At 45.1% G+C, this 26,055-nt stretch overlaps 1 protein-coding gene across 1 annotated transcript in view; it reads right to left on the bottom strand.

Moving 5' to 3' along the window:
• The window catches only part of LOC115138212 (NACHT and WD repeat domain-containing protein 2-like), a 108,034-nt gene that overhangs the window by 9,468 nt on the left and 72,511 nt on the right, over window positions 1–26,055 (bottom strand). Inside the window, exons 5-7 of the mRNA XM_065025563.1 lie at window positions 16,860–17,063; window positions 10,697–10,847; window positions 3,363–3,952 (exon numbers count right to left, since the gene is read on the bottom strand). Of these exons, the coding sequence (XP_064881635.1) occupies window positions 3,363–3,952; window positions 10,697–10,847; window positions 16,860–17,063 (945 nt within the window). The remainder of the gene's footprint in view (window positions 1–3,362; window positions 3,953–10,696; window positions 10,848–16,859; window positions 17,064–26,055) is intronic.

Raw genomic sequence — 26,055 nt, 5'->3', positions numbered from 1 at the left:
CCCTCATCCTCCACATACTACACCAGTTCTGCCAGTCACATTCTGTTAAAGGGCTCCAAAGCACACACATCCCTGGGTTGCTCCTCTTTTCAGTTCGCTGCAGCTAGGAACTGGAACAAGCTGCAAAAACTATCAAACTGGACAGTTTTACATTCATCTCTACATTCAGAGACTCAATCACACTCCTACTGACACTTGAGGCTGCTTCTGGGGATGTATTATTGTCTCTCTCGTTTTGCCCATTGTGCTGTTGTCTGTGCCCAACAATGTTTGTACCATGTTTGTGGTGCTACCATGTTGTGCTGCTGGCATATTGTGTTGCTACCGTGTTGTTGTCATGTTGTGTTCCTACCATGCTGTGTTGTCATGTGTTGATGCCATGCTGTAGTTTTGTCTTAGGTCTCTCTTTCTGTAGTGTTGTCTCTTGTCATAATGTATGTTTTGCCCTACATTGTTATTTTTAATTCCAGCCCCTCCGTCCCCGCAGGAGGCCTTTTGCCTTTTGGCAGGTCATCATTGTATATAATAAATTGTTCTTAACTGACTTCCCTAGTTAAATAAAGGTAAAACAAAATTACAATAATAAGTTGTTTAAAATCTGATAACATTCAGTATCAAAAATATGCAAAAGGAGAGAACATTAGAAAGGGGGCTGAACTCAGTTTGTAGAACTAATACATTATTCAAGAGATTCAATCCTGTGAACATTTTAAGCTTTGCCAAGGCCATGAGCTAAACAGAAAAACAACAAGTGAAAATGAAAACATGCTCAAGAGTAAGATAGAAGCAGCCTGCTCCCAGATCTGTTTGTGCTTTTGCCTACTCCATTGTCATTGTCAAGCCAAACATGTTTCGCATGACAATTTCATAAGGAGTTGGCAAGAGAGCAGAAAACGACTGGCACCCAGGCTAAGATAAAAACACCCAATGACTTTCCCATAATGAAAGAGATTTTATGAATCAGCGCTGCTCCCTGTTTCATCCATATTCATAGTTTAATTCCAGAAATTAACGAAGGCCCCCTGCTGTGATTCCTAGAATCATTAAACATAATTTGACACTTTCGGAGGAGTTCTTGAGGCTCTGAGCTAAGTTACAGAAGTGTGGGTGTGTGAGAGTGTGTGAGAGAGCCAATGTGTGCGTCTGTGTGTGTGTGCCTATATGTGGTACAAATATGTATGTGCATATGTGAGTTGGTTTGTGTATCTCGGTGTGTGTGACGTGTGTGAGAAAATATGTGAGCACGTGTGTGTGTGTGGAGTGCATGGCAACTCCAAGGAGTGTACGGCAGGTCTCATGACGTGATCTTCCTGTTTGGGTTGGCGCCCCTCCCTTGGGTTGTGCCGTGGAGGAGATCTTTGTGGGCTATACTCGGCCTTGTCTCAGGATGGTAAGTTGGTGGTTGAAGATATCCCTCTAGTGGTGTGGGGGCTGTGCTTTGGCAAAGTGGGTGGGGTTATATCCTTCCCGTTTGGCCCTGTCCGTGGCTATCATCGGATGGGGCCACAGTGTCTCTTGACCCCTCCTGTCTCAGACTCCAGTATTTATGCTGCAGTAGTTTATGTGTCGGGGGGCTAGGGTCAGTTTGTTATATCTGGAGTACTTCTCCTGTCTTATCCGGTGTCCTGTGTGAATTTAAGTATGCTCTCTCTAATTCTCTCTTTCTCTCGGAAGACCTGAGCCCTAAGACCATGCCTCAGGACTACCTGGTATGATGACTCCTTGCTGTCCCCAGTCCACCTGGCCGTGCTGCTGCTCCAGTTTCAACTGTTCTGCCTGCGGCTATGGAATCCTGACCTGTTCACCGGACGTGCTACCTGTCCCAGACCTGCTGTTTTCAACTCTCTAGAGACAGCAGGAGTGGTAGAGATACTCTTAATGATCGGCTATGAAAAGCTGACTGACATTTACTCCTGAGGTGCTGTACCCTCGACAACTACTGTGATTATTATTATTTGACCATGCTGGTCATTTATGAACATTTTAACATCTTGGCCATGTTCTGTTATAATCTCCACCCGGCACAGCCAGAAGAGGACTGGCCACCCCACACAGCCTGGTTCCTCTCTAGGTTTCTTCCTAGGTTTTGGCCTTTCTAGGGAGTTTTTCCTAGCCACCGTGCTTCTACACCTGCATTGCTTGCTGTTTGGGGTTTTAGGCTGGGTTTCTGTACAGCACTTTGAGATATCAGCTGATGTCCGAAGGGCTATATAAATACATTTGATTTGATGACAGAATTAGCGGTAATGACAAAAATCTGTGAGTCTGCTCCGGGCGATAGGTTGTGTCAACAGATCCATCATTCCATACCTCCCTCCATTCCCCCATCACTCCTCTTATCCAAAAACACAGACCACCTCCCTCTCATCCTGGGAATGTATAACTCCTGAAGGCCACAGAAGCAGAAGCAAGACAAAGCAAATCAAGAAAAACAGGGGCATCCCACTTTAATGTCTAGCACTGATCTCTGCGACAACTGCTGGAGTTATGTATTTGAAGCAACGATCTGAACAATCTATTTCACCTGTGATAAATTATGTGTCAACCGTGATATATTAGAGGTGAAATAATCTTACTGTGTCTGTGTACACAACTATGATAGTGTAGCCTACCACAGTCCTTCTCTAACTCCTATCATCCCTCTCCTTTCCACCGTTGTTCTGTCTTAATCTATAAACAGCATGTTTCATCCCTGTCTCCTCAGCACTCATCTTGCCTGCCTTTCAGTGAATTAGGAGAGAAATATTTAACACAATGGAGCAGTAGAATGACACTGTGAGAGTTTGGCTTTGTGCCCAAATATGTGTGGCTTAGTCAAGCTTTGTTCCGTGCCCGTATTTCATAAAGTAAATCACTTTATCTTACAAAAAGGCAATTTCATGGCATCCATTATAAAGGTTGAAGAGAGAAGCAGGGTAGAGCCGCCCCAGGTGACTGCACTGTGGGCTCCCTGCAACATGACCCTAATGGGCCCGACTGGCTGAGCAGCCAGATGGCCCAGCAACAGACAGGCCAGAGAGTGAACACTTACTTGACACACACACATGTATGGGCACACAGCGATACAGGCACACATCCATGCATACACAAACATAGGACTCACATGTAGCAAACAAACACATACAGATGGATAATGCATGTGTAGCGAGCACACGCACACACTTGCATACTCTCGCACACAGAAGGAGGCACACACACAGATGGACACACTCACACATACAAACACAGAGAGAATGAATGTCTGTTGTGCTAGCTAAAGAAATTGTTTTATTTTTTAATCAACATTTATCTAAACCAGGAAGTCCCATTAAGTCCGAAAGACCAAAAGTCCACTCCCCACGGTACATTGGCATGACTCTCACCTGTTTGGCCACCTCTGCTAGCAGCAGTGTCTTCCCCGTGCATGGCCCACCGTAAACAACCAGAGGGCTCATCCTACTCTCCTTAGACGGTAGCAGATACTCCTGCACCAGGTCCAGTGTCTCGCTCTTATAATCATAGAACGAAGAGAAGTTCTTACACAGGGACAGGTGCTGGAGGATCTCATCGTACAGGGGGTCCGTCTCTGTGTCAAAGTTCTGCTGGACCGTGGCCTGGATGATGTCCACCATATCCTCGTAGAATTGTTTACACAAGCCTTCAACGTAGTGGCTCTCCACCTCTTGGGAGTAGCCTAGCTTCATATCGCAGTGCGTCACAGAGGAGTAGACGCGGAGGTTTGACGAGGCCACTACTGTTGGGATAAACTCATCCCGCACTTTTAAGAGACGTTCGTAGGCTTCCTGGTTACGCATGACGCGGTCCTCAGCGACGACGATGTCCATGTACTTGGCCATCTCCGGGAGCTTGGCATGTCGGTCGAAGTTGGAGATCTTGCGGATGTAGCAGACACACTTCTTGAGGAAGGCTGGCGTTTGTTTACCCAAGGCGAAATCCAGTTCATCCTCCAAGGCTGAAAAATGGGAGAAAAACAAACATACAATAAATCAATCAATCCAAAGTTTGAAAGTTTTGTCCATAAAGACATTTGCTATATAATGTTTCTGAGGAGTTAGGCTAACCTTGCGCTTCCAATGCCATTATATAAAACCCACAGATAATTTGGAGTCCTAATATTGGTCAAAGTTATTTGAAAATGTGTCCCTGAAGTAGCCAGGCTACTAACATGCCTACCCCTTTTCAAAGTAACTTCAAAATGCAAGCACTGGGTGCTGTTGTGTGCTCCGACGCTTGTCTTCAAAACAGACACATTTTGAGGTTTGCAAATCTTTTAGTAAAGCTGCACAGATTCTGGCAGTCCTTTTTAGCCTGTCTTTAGTCTGTGATTAGATTTAGTTAGTTTCCACTATGCCTTGTTTAAGGAGAAACATGGTTGATACAATCACATAAATCAGCATTGCAGCCTTATCACAGACCCCTAAAGAGCCAGCTCTACACTGAGAAAACTTGTTATCTAGAACCTTAAAGGGTTCTTTGGCTGTCCCCATAGGAGAACCCTTTGAAGAACCCTTACGCTTCCAAATAGAACCCTTTTGGGTTCCATATACAACCCTTTCCACAGAGTTCTACATGAAATCCAAAAGGGTTCTACCTAAAACTAAAAATGGTTCGATCCTAAAAGGGTTATCCTATGGGGACAGCCGAATAACCGTTTTGGAACCCTTTTTTCTATTAGTGTACTGAAACTCTGCCAGCATCTTCTGTGTGGTATCGAACACACTGCAGCGTGCTATAGAAGCAATGGAGAGAAAAGAAGGGGAGAGCGGCTGGAGGGGAAGAGAAGTGAGTACATGGAAATGCTGTTTGAAGCTTGGTTTAGTCAATAACTGGCATACTGAATGTATTTTTACTTAGGCTACATAAAAGCCTTGGCTATTCCTTTGAACGAATCAAACATAGAAATCTGCCTACTGGAGATTCTTTTTTTTCAACGAGTTGGACGGGAAGGATTTACTTAATACGCCCGGCAGGGCCCTCATCCCTGTCATTCGCAGGAGAAAGAGACTGAGGTATCGTGGACAAAGATCCGGGTGCCTTGTTAGGATCAGTCACCGAGAGGGTAATCTACCTTTACCATCGGTCATATTAGCCAACTTACAATCAATCGATAATAAAATAGATGAACTACGATCACATATATCCTACCAACGAAACATTAAAAACTGTAATATCTTATGTTTTACCAAGTCATGACTGAACAACGACATGAATAACATACAGCTGGCGGGTTTTAAGCTTTTTCGGCAGGATAGAACAGCGGCCTTTGGTAAGACAAGGGGTGGGGGTCTATGTATATTTGTAAACAGCAGCTGCTGCATGATATCTAAGGAGGTCTCAAGGTTTTGCTCACCTGAGATAGAGTATCTCATGATAAGCTCTAGACCATAATATTTACCAAGAGAGTTTTCATCTGTATATTTCGTAGCTGTCTACATACCCCCACAAACCAATGCTGGCACTAAGACCGCACTCAATGAGCTGTATACGGCCATAAGTAAACAGGAAAATGCTCATTCAGGGGCGGCAATCCTAGTGGACATTAATGCAGGAAAACTCTAATCAGTTTTTCATAATTTCTACTAACATGTTAAATGTGCAACCAGAGGGAAAAAACCTCTAGACCACCTTTACTCCACACACAGAGACGTGTACAAAGCTCTTCCTTGCCCTCCATTTTTCAAATCTGACCATAATTCTATCCTGATTCCTACTTACAAACAAAAACTAAGCAGGAAGCATCAGTGACTGGGTCAATAAGAAAGTGGTGAGATGAAGCAGATACTAAACTACAGGACTGTTTTGCTAGCACAGACTGGAATATGTTCCGCGATTCTTACGATGGCATTGAGGAGTACACCACATCAGTCACTGGCTTCATCAATAAGTGCATCGATGACGTCGTCCCCACAGTGACCGTACGTACATACCACAACCAGAAGCCATGGATTACAGTCAACATCGCACTGAGCTAAAGGGTAGAGCTGCCGCTTTAAAGGAGCGGGACTCTAACTCGGAAGCTTGTAAGAAATCCCATTATGCCCTCCGACGATCCATCAAACAGGCAAAGCATCAATACAGGACGAAGATTGAATCATACTACACCGGCTCTGACGCTCGTCGGATGTGGCAGGGCTTGCACACTATTACAGACTACAAAGCGAAGCACAGCCATGAGCTGACCAGTGACACGAGGCTACCAGACAAGCTAAATTACTCCTATGCTCATTTTGAGGCAAGTAACACTGAAGCACGCATGAGAGCATCAGTTGCTCTGGATGACTGTGTGATCACGCACTCCGTAGACGATGTGAGTAAGACCTTTAAACAGGTCAACATTTACAAGGCTGCAGGGCCAGACGGATTACCAGGACGTGTATTCCGAGCATGCACTGACCAACTGGCAAGCGTCTTCCCTGACATTTTCAACCTGTCCCTGACTGAGTCTGTAATACCAACATGCATCAAACTGACCACCATAGTCCCCGTGCCCAAGAACACTAAGGTAACCTGCCTAAATGACTACTGACCTGTAGCACTCATGTCTGTAGACATGAAGTGCTTTGAAAGACTGGTCATGGCTCACATAAACACCATTATCCCAGAAACCCTAGACCCACTCCAATTTGCATACCGCCCATACAGATACATACAGATCCACAGATGATGCAATCTCTATTGCACTCAACACTGCCCTTTCCTACCTGGACAAAAGGAACACCTACTGTATGTGAGAATGCTATTCATTGATTATAGCTCAGTGTTCAACACCATAGTGCCCTCAAAGCTCATCACTAAGCTAAGGACTCTGGGACTAAACACCTCCCTCTGCAAATGGATCCTGGACATCCTGATGGGCCATCCCCAGGTGGTAAGGGTAGGTAACAACACATCTGCCACACTGATCCTCAAAATGGGGGCCCCTGTGGTGTGTGCTCAGTCCCTCCTGTACTCCCTGTTCACTCATGACTGCATGACCAGGCACAAATCCAACACCATCATCAAGTTTGCCAATGACACAACAAAGGTAGGCCTGATCACCAACAATGATGAGACAGCCTATAGGGAGGAGGTCAGAGACCTGGCTGTGTTGTGCCAGGACAAAAACCTCTCCTTCAACGTGATCAAGACAAACTAAATGATTGTGGTCTGCAGGAAAAGGAGGACCGAGCATGCCCCCATTCTCATCGACCGGGCTGAAGTGGAGCAGGTTGAGAACTTCAAGTTCCTTGATGTCCACATCACCAACAAACTGTCATGGTCCAAACACACTAAGATAGCCGTGAAGAGGGCACGACAAATCCCCCATCAGGAGACTGAAAAGATTTGGCATGGATCCTCAGATCCTCAAAAGCTTCTACAGCTGCACCATCGAGAGCATCCTGACTGGTTGCATCACTGCCTGGTATGGAAACTGCTCGACCCCAGACCGCAAGGCCCTACAGAGGGCAGTGTGTACGGTCCAGTACATCACTGGGGCCAAGCTTCCCGCCATCCAGGACCTATATAACAGGCGGTGTCAGAGGAAGGCACTAAAAATTGTCAAAGACTCCAGCCACCCTAGTCATAGACTGCTCTCTCTGCTACCACATGGCAAGCGGTACCGGAGCGCCAAATCTAGATCCAAAAGGCTTCTTAACAGCTTCCTCCCCCAAGTCATAAGACTCATGAACAGATAATCAAAAGGCTATCCAGACCCCTCTTTTATGCTGCTGCTTCTCTCTGTTTATTATCTATGCATGGTCACTTTAACTCTACCTACATGTACATAATTACCTCAAATACCTCAACAAACCGGTGCCCCGGCACATTGACTCTGTACTGGTACCTTCGTGGCCAAAAGTTTTGAGAATGACACAAATATTAATTTTCACAAAGTCTGCTGCCTCAGTTAGTATTATGGCAATTTGCATATACTCCAGAATGTTATGAAGAGTGATCGGATGAATTGGAATTAATTGCAGTGTCCCTTTTTGCCATGCAAAAAACTGAATCCCCCAAAAACATTTCCACTGTATTTCAGCCCTGCCACAAAAGGACCAGGTGACATCATGTCAGTGATTCTCTCGTTAACACAGGTGTGAGTGTTGACGAGGACAAGGCTGGAGAACACTCTGTCAAGCTGATTGAGTTTGAAAAACAGACTGGAAGCTTCAAAAGGAGGGTGGTGCTTGGAATCATTGTTCTTCCTCTGTGAACCATGGTTACCTGCAAGGAAACACATGCCATCATCATTGCTTTGCACAAAGGGGCTTCACAGGCAAGGATATTGCTGCCAGTAAGATTGCACCTAAATTAACCATTTATCGGATCATCAAGAACTTCAAAGAGAGCGTTTCAGTTGTTGTGAAGAAGGCGTCAGGGTACCCAAGAAAGTCCAGCAAGTGCCAGGACCGTCTCCTAAAGTTGATTCAGCTGCGGGACCAGGGCACCACCAGTACAGAGTTGTTCAGGAATGGCAGCAGGCAGGTGTGAGTGCATCTGCACACACAGTGAGGTGAAGACTTTTGGAGGATGATCTGGTTTCAAGGAGGGCAGCAAAGAAGCCAATTCTCTCCAGGAAAAACATCAGGGGCAGACTGATATTCTGCAAAAGGCACAGGGATTGGACTGCTGAGTGCTGGGGTAGAGTCATTTTCTCTGATGAATCCCCTTTCCAATTGTTTGGGGCATCCGGAAAAAAAGCTTGTCCGGAGAAGACAAGGTGAGCGCTACCATCAGTCCTGTGTCATGCCAACAGTAAAGCATCCTGAGACCATTCATGTGTGGGGTTTCTTCCCAGCCAAGGGAGTGGGCTCACTCACAATTTTGCCTAAGAACACAGCCATGAATAAAGAATGGTACCAACACATCTTCCGAGAGCAACTTCTCCCAACCATCCAGGAACAGTTTGATGACGAACAATGCCTTTTCCAGCTTGATGGAGCACCTTGCCATAAGGCAAAAGTGATAACTAATTGGCTCGGGGAACAAAACATTGATATTTTGGGTCCATTGCCAGGAAACTCTCCAGATCTTAATCCCAATTGAGAAGTTGTGGTCAATCCTCACGAGGCGGGTGGACAAACAAAAACCCACAAATTCTGACAAACTCCAAGCATTGATTACGCAAGAATGGGCTTCCATCAGTCAGGATTTGGCCCAGAATTTAATTGACAGCATGCCAGGGCGGATTGCAGAGGTCTTGAAAAATAAGTGTCAACACCGCAAATATTGACTCTTTGCATCAACTTCATGTAATTGTCAATAAAAGCCTTTGACACTTATGAAATGCTTGTAATTATACTTCAGTATTCCATAGTAACATCTGACAAAAAATATCTAAAGACACTGAAGCAGCAAACTTTGTGGAAATTAATATTTGTGTCAATCTCAAAACTTTCGGCCACGACTGTATATAACCTCGCTATTGTTATTTTACTGCTGCTGTTTAATTATTATAATTTGTTTTTCTTCTCAATTTTTCCTTAGCATGTTTTTCTTCTTAACTTCTTAAAGCATTGTTGGTTAAGGGCTTGTAAAGTAAGCATTTCACTGTAAGATCGACACCTGTTGTATTCATGTGACAAATAAGATTTGATTTGGTGAAATGACTTTGTGTGAATTTATAATGTCCACAGCGTATATGGCTCAGCAGGGGAAAATAGTTAGAAACAACTTCGAAACTCCCCATTTATTTATAAAAAATTAGACTGCCACGAGGTGTGTTGCTGCTTTCTCTCTAGGTACAAATGCCTGGCCTACAAAGAAACCCAGCGGGAACCCATGATGCCAATGTCCCACAAAATTCAAGAAACCTTGCACAGTACATCAATCAAAAAGGTTACAGAGAGATGCCAGAGAAACACCTTGCAGATATCTGGAATATACTTATTTTTCTCTCATCCTCAGAATGGATGATATTTTTAAAAGTAAAATTTTTAAGGTTTATTTAACTAGGCAAGTCAGTTAAAGAACAATTTCTTATTTACAATGACGGCCTACCCCCGCCGGAAGATGCTGGGCCAATTGTGCACCGCCCTATGGGACTCCCAATCACGGCCGGTTGTGATACAGCCTGGAATCAAACCAGGGTCTGTAGTGACGCATCAAGCACTGAGATGCAGTGCCTTAAACCGCTGTGCCACTCGGGAGCCCCCCAAAATGATAGTGTCCAAATAGATCAGTGCTTATTAGATTAGCCCAAATATAGTGACTTTTAGTCCAATTAGACCCAATTTGGAAGACTTTTGGAGCACTCTAGACCATACATGCTTTAAATTGTAAACAGTGTGACAATGAATATTTAGATAAATCTGTTTATTGTTATATCTGGGCTGTATGAGAAGGCTTATCTGTATTTTTCTTTAAACTGAAGATGCTCTGATGGTACATTCACATTGGCTCATGAGGAAAACTGATTACTACCATAAAATAATCATAATAAATTACTTAACTGATTTAACTAAAGCCTGAGAACTACTCCCCCAGTTAAATGTTCTCGGCACAATTAATGGACCCAACAAACATATATTGGTTATACAGTATAGCTCAATAAACATTATTATGTAAATAAGAGAACACCACAGAACTGAATAACACAAGATACAACACCCTAGTAGAAGAAGAAGGAAAAAAGCTAAGAAGAAAACAGATGAAGAAGAACATTGAATAAACACAGAAGAAGGAGAAGAAAAGAAGACAGGAGTAGCCTACATACCAGAGCAGAGGAATTTCTTGGCTTGAGGGGGCTTCATGGTGCCCTTCTCCTGGAGCTGCAGGACAGACCTACGGAAGATCCTCTTGATCTCCTCAGACACGTTCCTCCACGCCTTGTCGTTCTTCATCTTGGCTGCACTACTCGACTCCATCTGTAGAAGAGAGGGAGAGTAAGGGAGTTTATAATATTGAAATTGGCACACAGTTCCGCTTTTTTGAACATACACTATACAGAAGTATATGGACACATCTTCAAATTAGTGGATTTGGCTATTTCTGCCACATTCGTTACACACAGCCATGCAATCTCTATAGACAAATGTTGGCAGCAGAATGGCCTTACTGAAGAGCTCAGTGACTTTCAACATGACACTATAATAAGCTTCCACCTCTCCAACAAGACAGTTCGTCAAATTTCGGCCCTGATAGAGCTGCCCCGGTCAACGTTATGTGCTGTTATTGAGAATTGGAGACGTCTAGGAACAAAAACGGCTCAGCTGCGAAGTGGTAGGCCACACAAGCTCACAGAACAGGATTGCCGTGTACTGAAGCGCGTAGACATCCTCTGTCCTCGGTTGCCACATTCACTACTGAGTTCCAAACTGCCCCTTGAAGCAACGTCATAACAAGAACTGTTCGTTGGGACCTTCATGAAAAGAGTTTCCATGGCCTAGCAGCCGCACACAAGCCTTATATCACCATGTGCAATGCAAAGTGTCGGCTAGAGTGGTGTAAAGCTAGCTGACTCTGAAGCAGTGGAAACGCGTTCTCTGGAGTGATGAATCACGCTTCACCATCTGGCAGTCCGACGGACGTATCTGGGTTTGTCAGATGCCAGGAGAACGGCTACTTGCCTGAATCCATAGTTCCAACTGAAAGTTTGGTGGAGGAGGAATCATGGTCTGGGGCTGTTTTTTGTGGTTCGGCTAGGCCCCTTAGTTCCAGTGAAGGGAAATCTTAACACTACAGCATACAATGACATTTTAGATGATTCTGTGCTTCCAACTTTGTGGCAAAAGTTTGGGGAAAGCCCTGTTCTGTTTCAGCATGACAATGCCCCCGTGCACAAAGTGAAGTCCATACAGAAACAGTTTGTTGAGATCGGTGTGGAAGAACTTGACTGGCCTGCACAGAGCCCTGACCTCAACTCCATAGAACACCTTTGGGATGAATTGGAAAGTCAACATCAGTGCCTGACCTCACTAATGCACTTGTGGCTGAATAGAAGCAAGTCCCCGCAGCAATGTTGGAATGCAATAGTGGAATGCCTTCCCAGAAGAGGCAAGGCTGTTATAGCAGCAAAGGGGGGACCAACTCCATATTAATTCCCATACATTTGGAATGAGGTGTTCGACGTGCAGGTGTCCACATACTCCTTGTTATGTAGTGTATATAGTAGATTAAAGAATACATAGCTATCTCAATTGGTAAGCTATTGATGTTGGTTTTGGGTGGTAGTCTTAACAAAGCCAGAGACCTACAGAAGTTGGCAAAAGGAAGAAAGTTGAGTTGGTAAATAGTGGAAACTGTTGGAGATGTTTAGGTCAAAGGCAAACCGATGCAATACAGTGCATTATCTCCACAAGCTGAACTGGACCACAGAGAAACACTATAGTGGAAATGCAATCTATACCTGCTGATCCTACTGTGTTTGTTTTTGTGTCTAATACCCTAGAGCTACAGTAGACATCCCTTGAGAGAGGAAGTCAATGATATTCATGAGAGAAGATTCCAGGATGCCAACCCTGCTGTTTCTCTAATTTCCCTCCGACCTCCATCCAAGTGGAAGAGCTGCATTGAGTGACAAAAGCGCTAATGTTTAGCTAGATTTCACAGCATGCTAACCTAGCACACAGTGACACAGGCACTAACATTTAGGTAGACAAAGCAGCTGTAGTTACATGGTGACTGTTACACAGGTATACACAAATGTTTAGCTAGCCACTACAGCATATGTAATATGCTTACCTTAAAACTAACTTGCCTAGCACTGTAGTTAAATGTATAGGAGGATATCTGCAGATATGTGTCACGTTCTGACCTTTATTTCCTGTGTTTTGTATTAGTTAGTATGGTCAGGGCGTGAGTTGGGTGGGCAGTCTATGTTTGTTTTTCTATGATTTGAGTATTTCTATGTTTCGGCCTAGTATGGTTCTCAATCAGAGGCAGGTGTCATTAGTTGTCTCTGATTGAGAATCATACTTAGATAGCCTGGGTTTCACTGTGTGTTTGTGGGTGATTGTTCCTGTCTCTGTGTTTGCACCAGATAGGACTGTTTTGAGTTTGCACATTTCTTGTTTTTTGTAGTCAGTTGTTCATGTGTACCTTAACGCATTAAAAATAACCATGGACACTTACCACGACGCATATTGGTCCTCAGATCCGTTTCGCCTCTCCTCTTCGGAGGAGGAAATTCATTACAGAATCACCCACCAACCAACTCGGACCAAGCGGCGTGGTAAACAGCAGCGACGACAGCAGCAGCAGCAGCAACAACAGCGGCCAGCATCAGAGCAGAATCTGGACTACACGACTTGGGAGGAGATAGACAGGTGGGCGGTCGACCCAGGGAGAGTGCCGGAGCCCGCCTGGGATTCGATGGAGCAGTGCAAGGAAGGCTACAGGAGAATGAGGTTGGCGAAGCCAGCACGGCAGTGCGACAGGTACGAGAGGCAGCCCCAAATTATTTTGGGGGTGGCACACGAGGTGTGGTACTAAGCCAGGTAGCAGACCTGAGCTCACTCCTCGTGCTTATGATAAGCAGCGCATTACTGGTCAGGCACCGTGTTATGCGGTTAAGCGCACGGTGTCGCCAGTGCGTGGCCATAGCCCGGTGCGCTATAGGGCAGCCCCCCGAGAGTGCCATGCGAGTGTGGGCATTGAGCCAGGGCGTATGGTGCCTGCTCAGCGGGTCTGGTCGCCGGTACGCAGTTTTGGTCCAGGTTATCCTGCGCCGGCTCTGCGTGCTGTGTCTCCGGGGCGCTGGGAGGGTGCAGTGCGTCCTCTGCCTGCGCTCCGCTCGTGCCGGGCAAATGTGGGAGTGGAGCCAAAGGGAGAGGTGCGTGTAGTAAGCACTAGATCTCCTGTGCTTACCCACAGCCCGGTTCAACCTGTGCCTGCACTCTGGAGGGTCCGGGCTAGAGTAGTTGTCCAGCCTGGGGAAGTGGTGCCAAGGTTGCGCACCAGAGCTCCAGTGCTCCCCCACAGCCCGGTCCTTCAGGCTCCTCCTAACACCAAGCCTCCTGAAGGTCTCCCCAGCCTGGTGGTTCCTGTGGCAGCTCCACGCACCAGGCTGACTCTCTGTCTCCTCCCTGCAGGTGGTCCCGCCTGTCCGGCGCCGCTGCCGGAGCGTCCCGCCTGTCCGGCGCCGCTGCCGGAGCCTCCCGCCTGTCCGGCGCCGCTGCCGGAGCCCCTCAGCCCAGAGGCGCCAGAGCCCCTCAGCCCAGAGGCGCCAGAGCCCCTCAGCCCAGAGGCGCCAGAGCCCCTGCCCCTCTGTCCCGAGCCCCTGCCCCTCTGTCCCGAGCCCCTGCCCCTCTGTCCCGAGCCCTGCCCCTCTGTCCCGAGCTCCTGCCCCTCTGTCCCGAGCTGCCCCTCTGTCCAGTGGGGTCATTGAGAGGGGTGGCCATGGTGAGAAAGCCACGGAGGCGGACAATAAGGCGGACTAAGACAATGGTGAAGTGGGGTCCGCGTCCCGCGCCAGAACCGCCACCGCGGACAGACGCCCACCCAGACCCTCCCCTATAGGTCAAGGTTTTGCGGCCGGAGTCCGCACCTTTGGGGGGGGTACTGTCACGTTCTGACCTTTATTTCCTGTGTTTTGTATTAGTTAGTATGGTCAGGGCGTGAGTTGGGTGGGCAGTCTGTTTGTTTTTCTATGTTTCGGCCTAGTATGGTTCTCAATCAGAGGCAGGTGTCATTAGTTGTCTCTGATTGAGAATCATACTTAGGTAGCCTGGGTTTCACTGTGTTTGTGGGTGATTGTTCCTGTCTCTGTGTTTGCACCAGATAGGACTGTTTTGAGTTTTCACATTTCTTGTTTTTTTGTAGTCAGTTGTTCATGTGTACCTTAACACATTAAAAAGAACCATGGACACTTACCACGACGCATATTGGTCCTCAGATCCGTTTCGCCTCTCCTCTTCGGAGGAGGAGGAAATTCATTACAATATGTTTACTGCTAGTCCCAACTCACAGTAAGATTACCAAGCTTTTGAGTCTTTTAAGAAAAATAAAGGGTACATCTTTATCTCTCATAAACTTTCCACGAGGCCAACAAATTCTAATGGGGGCAGAAAGTTGAAGTTTAAAAGTTTTGTATAAAAGAAGGTTTGAGAGTTGTTGACAAATGACTTTTACTAGCTAATTTTACTGCTGCTTTAAAAAGCTTTTTGTGACTGTAAACCCAAGGACATGTGTTCAAGCATAACAGTTGGCTTAGACAAAAACACAGCAGAAAAGTTCTCTATTCCAATGTGAACATGATGCTGAAGAAAGTTTTGGCTCTCCGTAAGGATGTTTCAGTATCTTGGGTAAGTCTAACTGAAACCTAATCATTTAGTCTTTGCCATGATCCAAGAGAAACTGGCCACAGCCCACTCAACTACCTTTCCAGAAGAACTGGGTTAGGATCTTGGCATAACGTTCTATTGGTTTAAGGCTGAAGGGTTCAGGGTTCATCTTACTGAGTTTTTGTAGTTTGGGCTTTGGGTTTAACTTGATGGGGATACATGATCCCCTTTGGGATCACCCCCCCATCCCCCCTGAGCTGTAATGTGGCGCAGGGAACGCAAGAAATAATCCTAAAAATATTTAACCTCCACAGAATCGCTTGAAAAATGGCTCAAATGAAAGATAAAGAAGTTATTTATCTACCCAGCAAGTCAGATTTCTAAAATGTTTTACGACGAAAACATAGCACATATTTATGTCCAACCACCACTGCATACATACCTCATTAGCTTAGCCAAGTAGGAAAAAATATGCAATCAACAAACGCAGGATTAAAAGAAAGATCATTTCACAAACCTTTTGAAATCTTCATCAGATGACAGTAATATAACATGTTACACAGTACATTCATTTTTTTTTCAATAATATGCAATATATATCCATAAATCTCTGTTTACAATTATGCATCGTTCAAAAAATGCTACTGCAATGTCAGGAGAAATAAAATAGCTCCGGCAGATAACGTCAGCTAACAAGGAATACACATCATAAACTTTGACTAAATATGCATGTTTTACATATGTATGGCAAGATAAACTTCTTCTAAATGCAATCGCTATGTTACAATTATTTTTAACGTTACATTTGGCGTTCACTAGGCTATAATAGGGAGTCGGCGCTCCCATTTAGCATACTGACTCCTATCTTGGAGTCGACAGAAACCCAAAATGAAGGCATAAATATTCCCTTACCGTGGCTGTTCTTCCTTCAGAAGACCTGGAAGGGTTAATACTCACCAAGTTAGCGTTCAGTCTTTCCGTTCTCAAACTAGACACTTTTCGGTCGAAATGTATGCAAATTTCAAGTGGATGCGCACCAAAACGTCGAAAGTATACATTATATTTCGAGTAAACTTGTCAAACTATGTTTATAATTAAGCCTTAACATGTTATAAAGGTCTACAGCAATCGTGAGGGCGAACAGAGAAACACACGTTGTTCAATCGATCCTGAGGGAAAGAGAGAGAAATTTCCCAGCTCCCATTGGTGAAACTTTTTTTTTGCGTCACCGGGACGTTTGGGCACGCTGAACGTCTCGTGAGCGCGCGATTCTCACAGTTATATGCCTCATCGAAAGCAGGCTTCACGCTGAAGACGTAGAAACTGTTTCCATGGTTATAACTGCTTGGGAAGTGTGTATACGATGACGTTGAAGTGGTGGCAACTTTTTTCATTACAAGAGAGACTTTGGGAGAATGCATGCCCTGAGACTTCTGCTTTACATAGAGACAAAATTTAAACGGTTTTATAAGCTTTAGAGTGTTTCCTATTCGATAATAATTTTTATTTGCATATATTAGCAACTTTTGACAAAAATGTATCATGTTTTATATGGGTGCCGAATTCCTCCAGAAGGGGCAGTATTCAGGGCTAGCCCCAATTAAAGTAGTAGAGTTTGTTGTCGCAGGGTTTGAGGTAGAATGGTTCAAATCTTACTGAGTTCTGGTAGTTCTTCAACATCTGGGCTTTGGGTTTGAGGTAGTAGGCTGGTGGCACGGCATTCTCGTCTCGGCAGTACCACTCCTCCAGGATGTGTGTGTCTAGCCCCGCCTCCACCGCCGCATCCAGGATCCTCTCAAACTCTGGAGCTTCCACTTCCCCTGGAACGCGGATACTGCCATACTTCTCCCCCACCAGCCCCTATGAGCAAGGAAAGAACAAGGAATGAGGGTAGGAGGAAAGAAAGATGGAGAGAGGTAGAACGGTCATCATCATCACCACTTGACTTTCTATTATCATTGGTTTCAAGATTCATAGTTAGTCTCAAATATACTCAGAGATTGAGTGTATGATTATGACTTTCTGCACAGCCGTTTGCCTTGAAGTGCTTATTCCGTGAAGGCATCCAGGCAAACAGGGAGACAATGACAGCATTTCATTAGTGTGTCTTGTGTGTACCGGTCTGCCTGTCACCCGAGGCTTTGAGTTCATTTTTTCTGTTTTCTTTTCTTCCTTTTAGAATGTGAATTCACAGTACACGGCTAGACTGAAAGGCAAACAACTGGGCAAAGTAAATGGTCATGGCGAAGTGCTGAGTGTATCAGAAATGTATTTTATTTGCTATTAATTTGTCTGTGGTCTTTGTCAGTGTGTGGTTAGTTGCTTTGAATGTAAAATAATTGTATGCAATGGAATAATGGAGTATGGATATGTCTGTTGGTACAGAGTGGAAGACAGCTTGGTGATTAAGAGCATTGGGCCAGTAACCAAAGAATAAAGGTGTACTGTTGTCAGCTTCCGGGTTGGAGCGAGCGGTCGCATCTGCACTCGGTCCGCAGGTAGTATTACATTTCATTACATTTCATTATAGTACAACGGTTTGATTTGTCTAATCTTAGCAATTTCTTCTTAGCTAACTACATAGCCGTCTTTGTATCATAGATAATTGCGTAATTATCGTATTTCGTCGTCCTAACGCAGTCTACACTGCTATCTGCCCTGCAGCTAGCCAGCTAGCTAACGTCCACCGTCTACCGATTAGCAGCACAACTATTACACTCAACTGAACGACTTGATTAGTGTTAGCTAGCTACATAGTTGTCTTTGCTGTCTTCGTATCCAAGATAATTGTGTAGTTTAGAGTGTGTAGTTTTAGAGTGATTATCTTAATTTACAGAGGTTAGCTAGCCAGCTATTTGTCGTCCTTAACGTAGGAGACACTGCTAGCTAGCCAACAGCTAGCCAACGTCTACCGAACAGAACTTCCGCACTCAACAATCCGGTCGCATTTCGCTTCGCTCCACAGGTAGTATCACATTTTTCATTTCATTTCATTACAGTATAACGACTTGATTTGTTTGATCGTAGCTAGCTACATAGCTAGCTACATAGCCGTCTTTGTATCAAAGATAATTGTGTAGTCTAGAGCGATTTCCTAGGTTAGCTAGCCAGCTATTGTCGTTCTTTTAACGCAACGTAACGTAATCAACACTGCTAGCTAGCCAGCTAGCCCCGAATAGCAGCACAGTAGAAACTATTACACTCAACGGAACGACTTGATTAGTGTAGTGTCAACAACGCAGCCACTGCCAGCTAGCCTACATAGTCAACAACGCAGCCTCTGCCAGCTAGCCTACTTCAGCAGTACTGTATCATTTTAATCATTTTAGTCAATAAGATTCTTGCTACGTAAGCTTAACTTTCGGAACACTCGAGACGTGTAGTCCACTTGTCATTCCAATCTCCTTTGCATTAGCGTAGCCTCTTGTGTAGCCTGTCAACTATGTGTCTGTCTATCCCTGTTCTCTCCTCTCTGCACAGACCATACAAACGCTCCACACCGCGTGGCCGCGGCCACCCTAATCTGGTGGTCCCAGCGCGCACGACCCACGTGGAGTTCCAGGTCCCCGGTAGCCTCTGGAACTGCCGATCTGCGGCCAACAAGGCAGAGTTCATCTCAGCCTATGCCTCCCTCCAGTCCCTCGACTTCTTGGCACTGACGGAAACATGGATCACCACAGACAACACTGCTACTCCTACTGCTCTCTCTTCGTCTGCCCACGTGTTCTCGCACACCCCGAGAGCTTCTGGTCAGCGGGGTGGTGGCACCGGGATCCTCATCTCTCCCAAGTGGTCATTCTCTCTTTCTCCCCTTACCCGTCTGTCTATCGCCTCCTTTGAATTCCATGCTGTCACAGTTACCAGCCCTTTCAAGCTTAACATCCTTATCATTTATCAACCTCCAGGTTCCCTCGGAGAGTTCATCAATGAGCTTGATGCCTTGATAAGCTCCTTTCCTGAGGACGGCTCACCTCTCACAGTTCTGGGCGACTTTAACCTCCCCACGTCTACCTTTGACTCATTCCTCTCTGCCTCCTTCTTTCCACTCCTCTCCTCTTTTGACCTCACCCTCTCACCTTCCCCCTACTCACAAGGCAGGAAATACGCTCGACCTCATCTTTACTAGATGCTGTTCTTCCACTAACCTCATTGCAACTCCCCTCCAAGTCTCCGACCACTACCTTGTATCCTTTTCCCTCTCGCTCTCATCCAACACTTCCCACACTGCCCCTACTCGGATGGTATCGCGCCGTCCCAACCTTCGCTCTCTCTCCCCCGCTACTCTCTCCTCTTCCATCCTATCATCTCTTCCCTCTGCTCAAACCTTCTCCAACCTATCTCCTGATTCTGCCTCCTCAACCCTCCTCTCCTCCCTTTCTGCATCCTTTGACTCTCTATGTCCCCTATCCTCCAGGCCGGCTCGGTCCTCCCCTCCCGCTCCGTGGCTCGACGACTCAGTGCGAGCTCACAGAACAGGGCTCCGGGCAGCCGAGCGGAAATGGAGGAAAACTCGCCTCCCTGCGGACCTGGCATCCTTTCACTCCCTCCTCTCTACATTTTCCTCTTCTCTCTCTGCTGCTAAAGCCACTTTCTACCACTCTAAATTCCAAGCATCTGCCTCTAACCCTAGGAAGCTCTTTGCCACCTTCTCCTCCCTCCTGAATCCTCCTCCCCCTCCCCCTCCTCCCTCTCTGCAGATGACTTCGTCAACCATTTTGAAAAGAAGGTCGACGACATCCGATCCTCGTTTGCTAAGTCAAACGACACCGCTGGTTCTGCTCACACTGCCCTACCCTGTGCTCTGACCTCTTTCTCCCCTCTCTCTCCAGATGAAATCTCGCGTCTTGTGACGGCCGGCCGCCCAACAACCCCCGCTTGACCCTATCCCCTCCTCTCTTCTCCAGACCATTTCCGGAGACCTTCTCCCTTACCTCACCTCGCTCATCAACTCATCCCTGACCGCTGGCTACGTCCCTTCCGTCTTCAAGAGAGCGAGAGTTGCACCCCTTCTGAAAAAACCTACACTCGATCCCTCCGATGTCAACAACTACAGACCAGTATCCCTTCTTTCTTTTCTCTCAAACTCTTGAACGTGCCGTCCTTGGCCAGCTCTCCCGCTATCTCTCTCAGAATGACCTTCTTGATCCAAATCAGTCAGGTTTCAAGACTAGTCATTCAACTGAGACTGCTCTTCTCTGTATCACGGAGGCGCTCCGCACTGCTAAAGCTAACTCTCTCTCCTCTGCTCTCATCCTTCTAGACCTATCGGCTGCCTTCGATACTGTGAACCATCAGATCCTCCTCTCCACCCTCTCCGAGTTGGGCATCTCCGGCGCGGCCCACGCTTGGATTGCGTCCTACCTGACAGGTCGCTCCTACCAGGTGGCGTGGCGAGAATCCGTCTCCACACCACGTGCTCTCACCACTGGTGTCCCCCAGGGCTCTGTTCTAGGCCCTCTCCTATTCTCGCTACACACCAAGTCACTTGGCTCTGTCATAACCTCACATGGTCTCTCCTATCATTGCTATGCAGACGACACACAATTAATCTTCTCCTTTCCCCCTTCTGATGACCAGGTGGCGAATCGCATCTCTGCATGTCTGGCAGACATATCAGTGTGGATGACGGATCACCACCTCAAGCTGAACCTCGGCAAGACGGAGCTGCTCTTCCTCCCGGGAAGGACTGCCCGTTCCATGATCTCGCCATCACGGTTGACAACTCCATTGTGTCCTCCTCCCAGAGTGCTAAGAACCTTGGCGTGATCCTGGACAACACCCTGTCGTTCTCAACTAACATCAAGGCGGTGGCCCGTTCCTGTAGGTTCATGCTCTACAACATCCGCAGAGTACGACCCTGCCTCACACAGGAAGCGTCGCAGGTCCTAATCCAGGCACTTGTCATCTCCCGTCTGGATTACTGCAACTCGCTGTTGGCTGGGCTCCCTGCCTGTGCCATTAAACCCCTACAACTCATCCAGAACGCCGCAGCCTGTCTGGTGTTCAACCTTCCCAAGTTCTCTCACGTCACCCCGCTCCTCCGCTCTCTCCACTGGCTTCCAGTTGAAGCTCGCATCCGCTACAAGACCATGGTGCTTGCATACGGAGCTGTGAGGGGAACGGCACCTCAGTACCTCCAGGCTCTGATCAGGCCCTACACCCAAACAAGGGCACTGCGTTCATCCACCTCTGGCCTGCTCGCCTCCCTACCACTGAGGAAGTACAGTTCCCGCTCAGCCCAGTCAAAACTGTTCGCTGCTCTGGCCCCCCAATGGTGGAACAAACTCCCTCACGACGCCAGGACAGCGGAGTCAATCACCACCTTCCGGAGACACCTGAAACCCCACCTCTTTAAGGAATACCTAGGATAGGATAAAGTAATCCCCCCCTTAAAAGATTTAGATTCACTATTGTAAAGTGGCTGCTCCACTGGATGTCATAAGGTGAATGCACCAAATTGTAAGTCGCTCTGGATAAGAGCGTCTGCTAAATGACTTAAATGTAAAATGTAAATGTAAATATCAACCCAGGAGGATCTGTTTAACCACTTTATCCCTGGCTGAACCTGACCAATAACAGACACACACACTCATGAATACACACAGTGGAGTTTATGCATAAGAGCGTCTGCTAAATGACTTAAATGTAAATGTAAATGTCATGAATAGCATAATCTTCATCATTATCATCTTCAACAGCAACACCGCCATTATCACGATGATCACCACGGTCTCCCTATAATAGTATGGCCAGGGATACAAAATTATATAAAGCCACACTGCTCACACATCTTACTTTCTTTGCCTATCACACTGAAAGAATCTGCACAAGCTCATTCTCTTTCTTAGCACACAGAGGCACACTTCTCAATATGCTTTTGAGCAACGACCAATTCATTACCATTACCATTATTAGGAACAATTACCAGTCGAGGCTTGATGTGCAGAATCACATGCATGTGAGGAGAATGGGAGCAAAAGCAGAGCATCATGGGAAAGCATAGTAAATATCCAGCTGATCCCTACTACAGTACTATGACATGAGTAGGAACCACACACTGATACCCGCGGGGTAGAGAGAAGGGATGACTGTGAACTCTCTCAAGCAAAAAGGATGTCAGTCTGCCGTCGGCAAAGGCACATCAATGCCAGAACGCGACTTTGCGATCCTGGCATAGTGTAAGATCAGCTCTATCTCTGACAAATGCCTTTTTGAAGAAAAAAACAAATCGATATCAAATTAGTGGCTTTTCTATTTGTTGTCTATAATATATGTGACTTATCGTACAATCAAGTATTTTTTATGAAAAAAACTGACCAAGATCAAATTAGTGGCTTGTACCGTATTTGGGTTTGTGTCCTGTCTTTTCTTGGGGAAACAAGTTGGAGGTACAGCAAAAGACAAATTAATAGGGTTTGCTAGCTATTTTTTCTACCCAAACCAATTTCGATTCGGGGCCTGCTGAACAAAATGGAGGCAGTTCCCCTGAAATTGCTTGGCAAGAGATCTGAGGGAGAGAGATGAGTTATGTCAGCTGTTTCAAGACATGAAAAAAAGTGACTAAGTCGTACATAGACGCTGACTGAGATCACAACAACCTCCCTGACATAAAGGGAATGGAAAGTTTTTAAAAAACAGAGTGAGATGAGATACATTCTCCTTATTAGGAACTAATGACAGTTCCAATCAAAACCCTCCATCAGCTGTTTTCATTAAACATTAATTACTATAGTATATACTATAGTATATACTACAGTTTTATGTTACTACAGTATTTTTTGCTATAAACAAATACTACAGTACACTACAGTATATACTATGGTATTTACTGTAGTGTTTTTGCAGACTCTAGTCCTCAAAAACAATACAGTGAATACTACAGCAAAGTCCGCACAAACACTACAGTGAATACCATAGTATTTTTTCATGCGGGTTGGCCCTTTATGTACGTACTGTCCTGTCACTCACACTTGCACAGATGCCAGATGCAATCCCCTCTCCCTTTCTCCGACCCCCTCTCTCTTCCCTCGTTGTCTCACTTGTACCTATCTCTATGTACATTGGCTTCAGAAAGTATTCACACCCTTGATTTTTTCCCACATTTTGTTGTGCTACAGCCTGAATTTAAAATGAATTAAATTAAAGAAGAAAACATGTCACTGGCCTTCACAAAATACTCCATAATGTCAAAATTTGTATAATTTTAAAAATATGCAACGCATAATTTAAAAATCAAAAGCTGAAATGTCTTGAGTCAATAAGTATTCAACCCCGTTGTTGTGGAAAGCCTAAATAACTTAAGGAGTAAAAATGTGCTTTACAAGTCACATAACAAGTTGCATGGACTCACAGTACAATACCAGTATTTAACATGATTTTTCAATGACTAAGACCAAAGGTGTTTTTTCAATGCCTCGCAAAGGGCAACTATTGGCAAAAAAAAAACAGACGTTGAATATCCGTTTGAGCATGGTGAAGTTATTTATTACACTTTGGATGGTGTATAAATACTCCCAGTCACTACCAAGATAAAGGCATCCTTCCTAACTCAGTTGCCAGAGAGGAAGGAAACCAATCAGGGATTTCTCCATGAGGCCAATGGTGACTTTAAATAGCTACAGAGTTTAATGGCTGTGATAGGATAAAACTGAAGATGGATCAACAACATTGTAGTTACTCCACAATACTAACATAATTGACAGAGTGAAAAGAAGGAAGCCTGTTGTAACGGTCGTCGAATGAAGGAGAGGACCAAAGTGCAGTGTGGTAAGTGTTCATCTTGATTTTTAATACAAATAGTGAACACTGAAACAAAAAACAATAAAACGACAAACGAACAGTCCTGAACGGTGAAATAAAACACAGAACAGAAAATAAACACCCACGAAACACAAGTGGGAAAAGGCTACCTAAATATGATTCTCAATCAGAGACAACTAACAACACCTGCCTCTGATTGAGAACCATACCAGGCCAAACGCAAACACAACATAGAAAACGGAACATAGACAACCCACCCAACTTACGCCCTGACCATACTAAAACAAAGACATAAATAAAATAACTAAGATCAGAACGTGACACCTGTACAGAATAAAATATATTCAAAAATGAATCTTTGTTTGCAACAAGGCACTAAACTAATACTGCAAAAATGTGGCAAAGAAATTTACTTTTTGTCCTGAATACTAAGTTTTATGTTTGGGGGAAATCCAAAACAACACATTATTGAGTACCACTCTTGTAACGGTTTTCTGTATGTGAAGAAGAGTCAGACCAACATGCGGCATGGCTATTGCGATCCATGTTTAATGAAACAAAGTAAACACGAATCAAATACAAAAACAATAAACGTAACACGAAAACCGAAACAGCCGAATACTGGTGCAAAGTAACACAGAGACAGTAACAAGGACAATCACCCACAAAACCCAACACCAAACAGGCTACCTAAATATGGTTCCCAATCAGAGACAATGACGAACACCTGCCTCTGATTGAGAACCATATCAGGCCAAACATAGAACTAGACAAACTAGACATGTAACATTGAATGCCCACTCAGCTCACACCCTGACCAACCAAAACATAGAAACATACAAAGCAAACTATGGTCAGGGTGTGACAACTCTCCATATTTTCAAGCATAGTGGTGGTTGCAATCATGTTATGGGTATATTTGTAAATTAGGAATTTTTCAGGATAAAAATAGAAATGGAATGGAGCTAATCATAGGCAAAATCCTAGAGGAAAACCAGAAAATGGGAGATCAATTCATCTTTCAGCAGGACAATAACCTTAAACAGAAGGCCAAATCCACGCTGGAGTTGCTCACCAAGAAGACAGCAAATGTTCCTGAGTGACCGAGTTACAGTTGTGACTTAAATCTTCTTGGCAAGTCTATGGCAAGACCTGAAAATGGTTGTCAAGCAATGATCAAGAACAATTTTGACAGAGCTTGAAGAATTTTGGACATACACAGAAACACAGCTGTAATTGCTGCCAACGGTACTTTTACAAAGTATTAACTCAGTGGTGTGAATACTTACTGTATGTACATGAGCTATTTCTGTATTTAATTTTCAATAAATGTGCAAATATTTCTAAAAGTATGCTTTTTACTTTATCATTATGGGGTATGGTGTGTAGATGAGAAAAAAATATGGGAAAAAATATATATTTAATCTATGTAGAATTCAGCCTGTAACACAACAAAATGTGGAATAATTCCAGGGGTATGAATACTTTCTGAAGGCACTGTATGTTCTCCCTTACTCTCTCCTACAGCCTTCCCTCTCTTCCCCTCTTTCTCACTCATCCCTCTTTCTCCATCTTCTTCCTAGGGGTGGCAGGTAGCCTAGTGGTTAGTGTGTTCAGTAACTGAAAGGTTGCTAGATCACCGAGCTGAAATGTAAAAATCTGTAATTCTGCCCCTGAACAAGGCAGTTAGCCCACTGTTCCTTTGCCGTCATTGTAAATAAGAATTTGTTCTTAACTGACTTTTAAATAAAGGCTAAATAAAAAATGACAAATAAAAGCTCTCCCTCCTGCTGTCCCTGGCTACAGTTTCTCTGGATAACTTTATCACCCAGCCTGCCTGCCTTATCATGAGAGCATTACGTGTTTGGAACCTCAACAACTACTGTAGATTAATGCACCAAGGTGGACAGACTGAAGCCTTTGGTGTTTTTATGGAGGGAAGGAGGGTTGGAGGGAGGGAGGGAAGGAGGGTTGGAGGGAGGGAGGGATGGAGTAGAACGGAAGGGGGGGAGAAGGGAGCAAGAAGGCGGCCCAAAGGTTTGGGAAGGAGAGCTTTGTCTCCTTGCACTTAACAGCCAGCTTAACTCTGTAA

This window comes from Oncorhynchus nerka, linkage group LG12, assembly GCF_034236695.1.
Source record: "Oncorhynchus nerka isolate Pitt River linkage group LG12, Oner_Uvic_2.0, whole genome shotgun sequence".
NCBI lineage: Eukaryota > Metazoa > Chordata > Actinopteri > Salmoniformes > Salmonidae > Oncorhynchus > Oncorhynchus nerka.
This window is presented reverse-complemented; position numbering and strand designations above follow the sequence as displayed.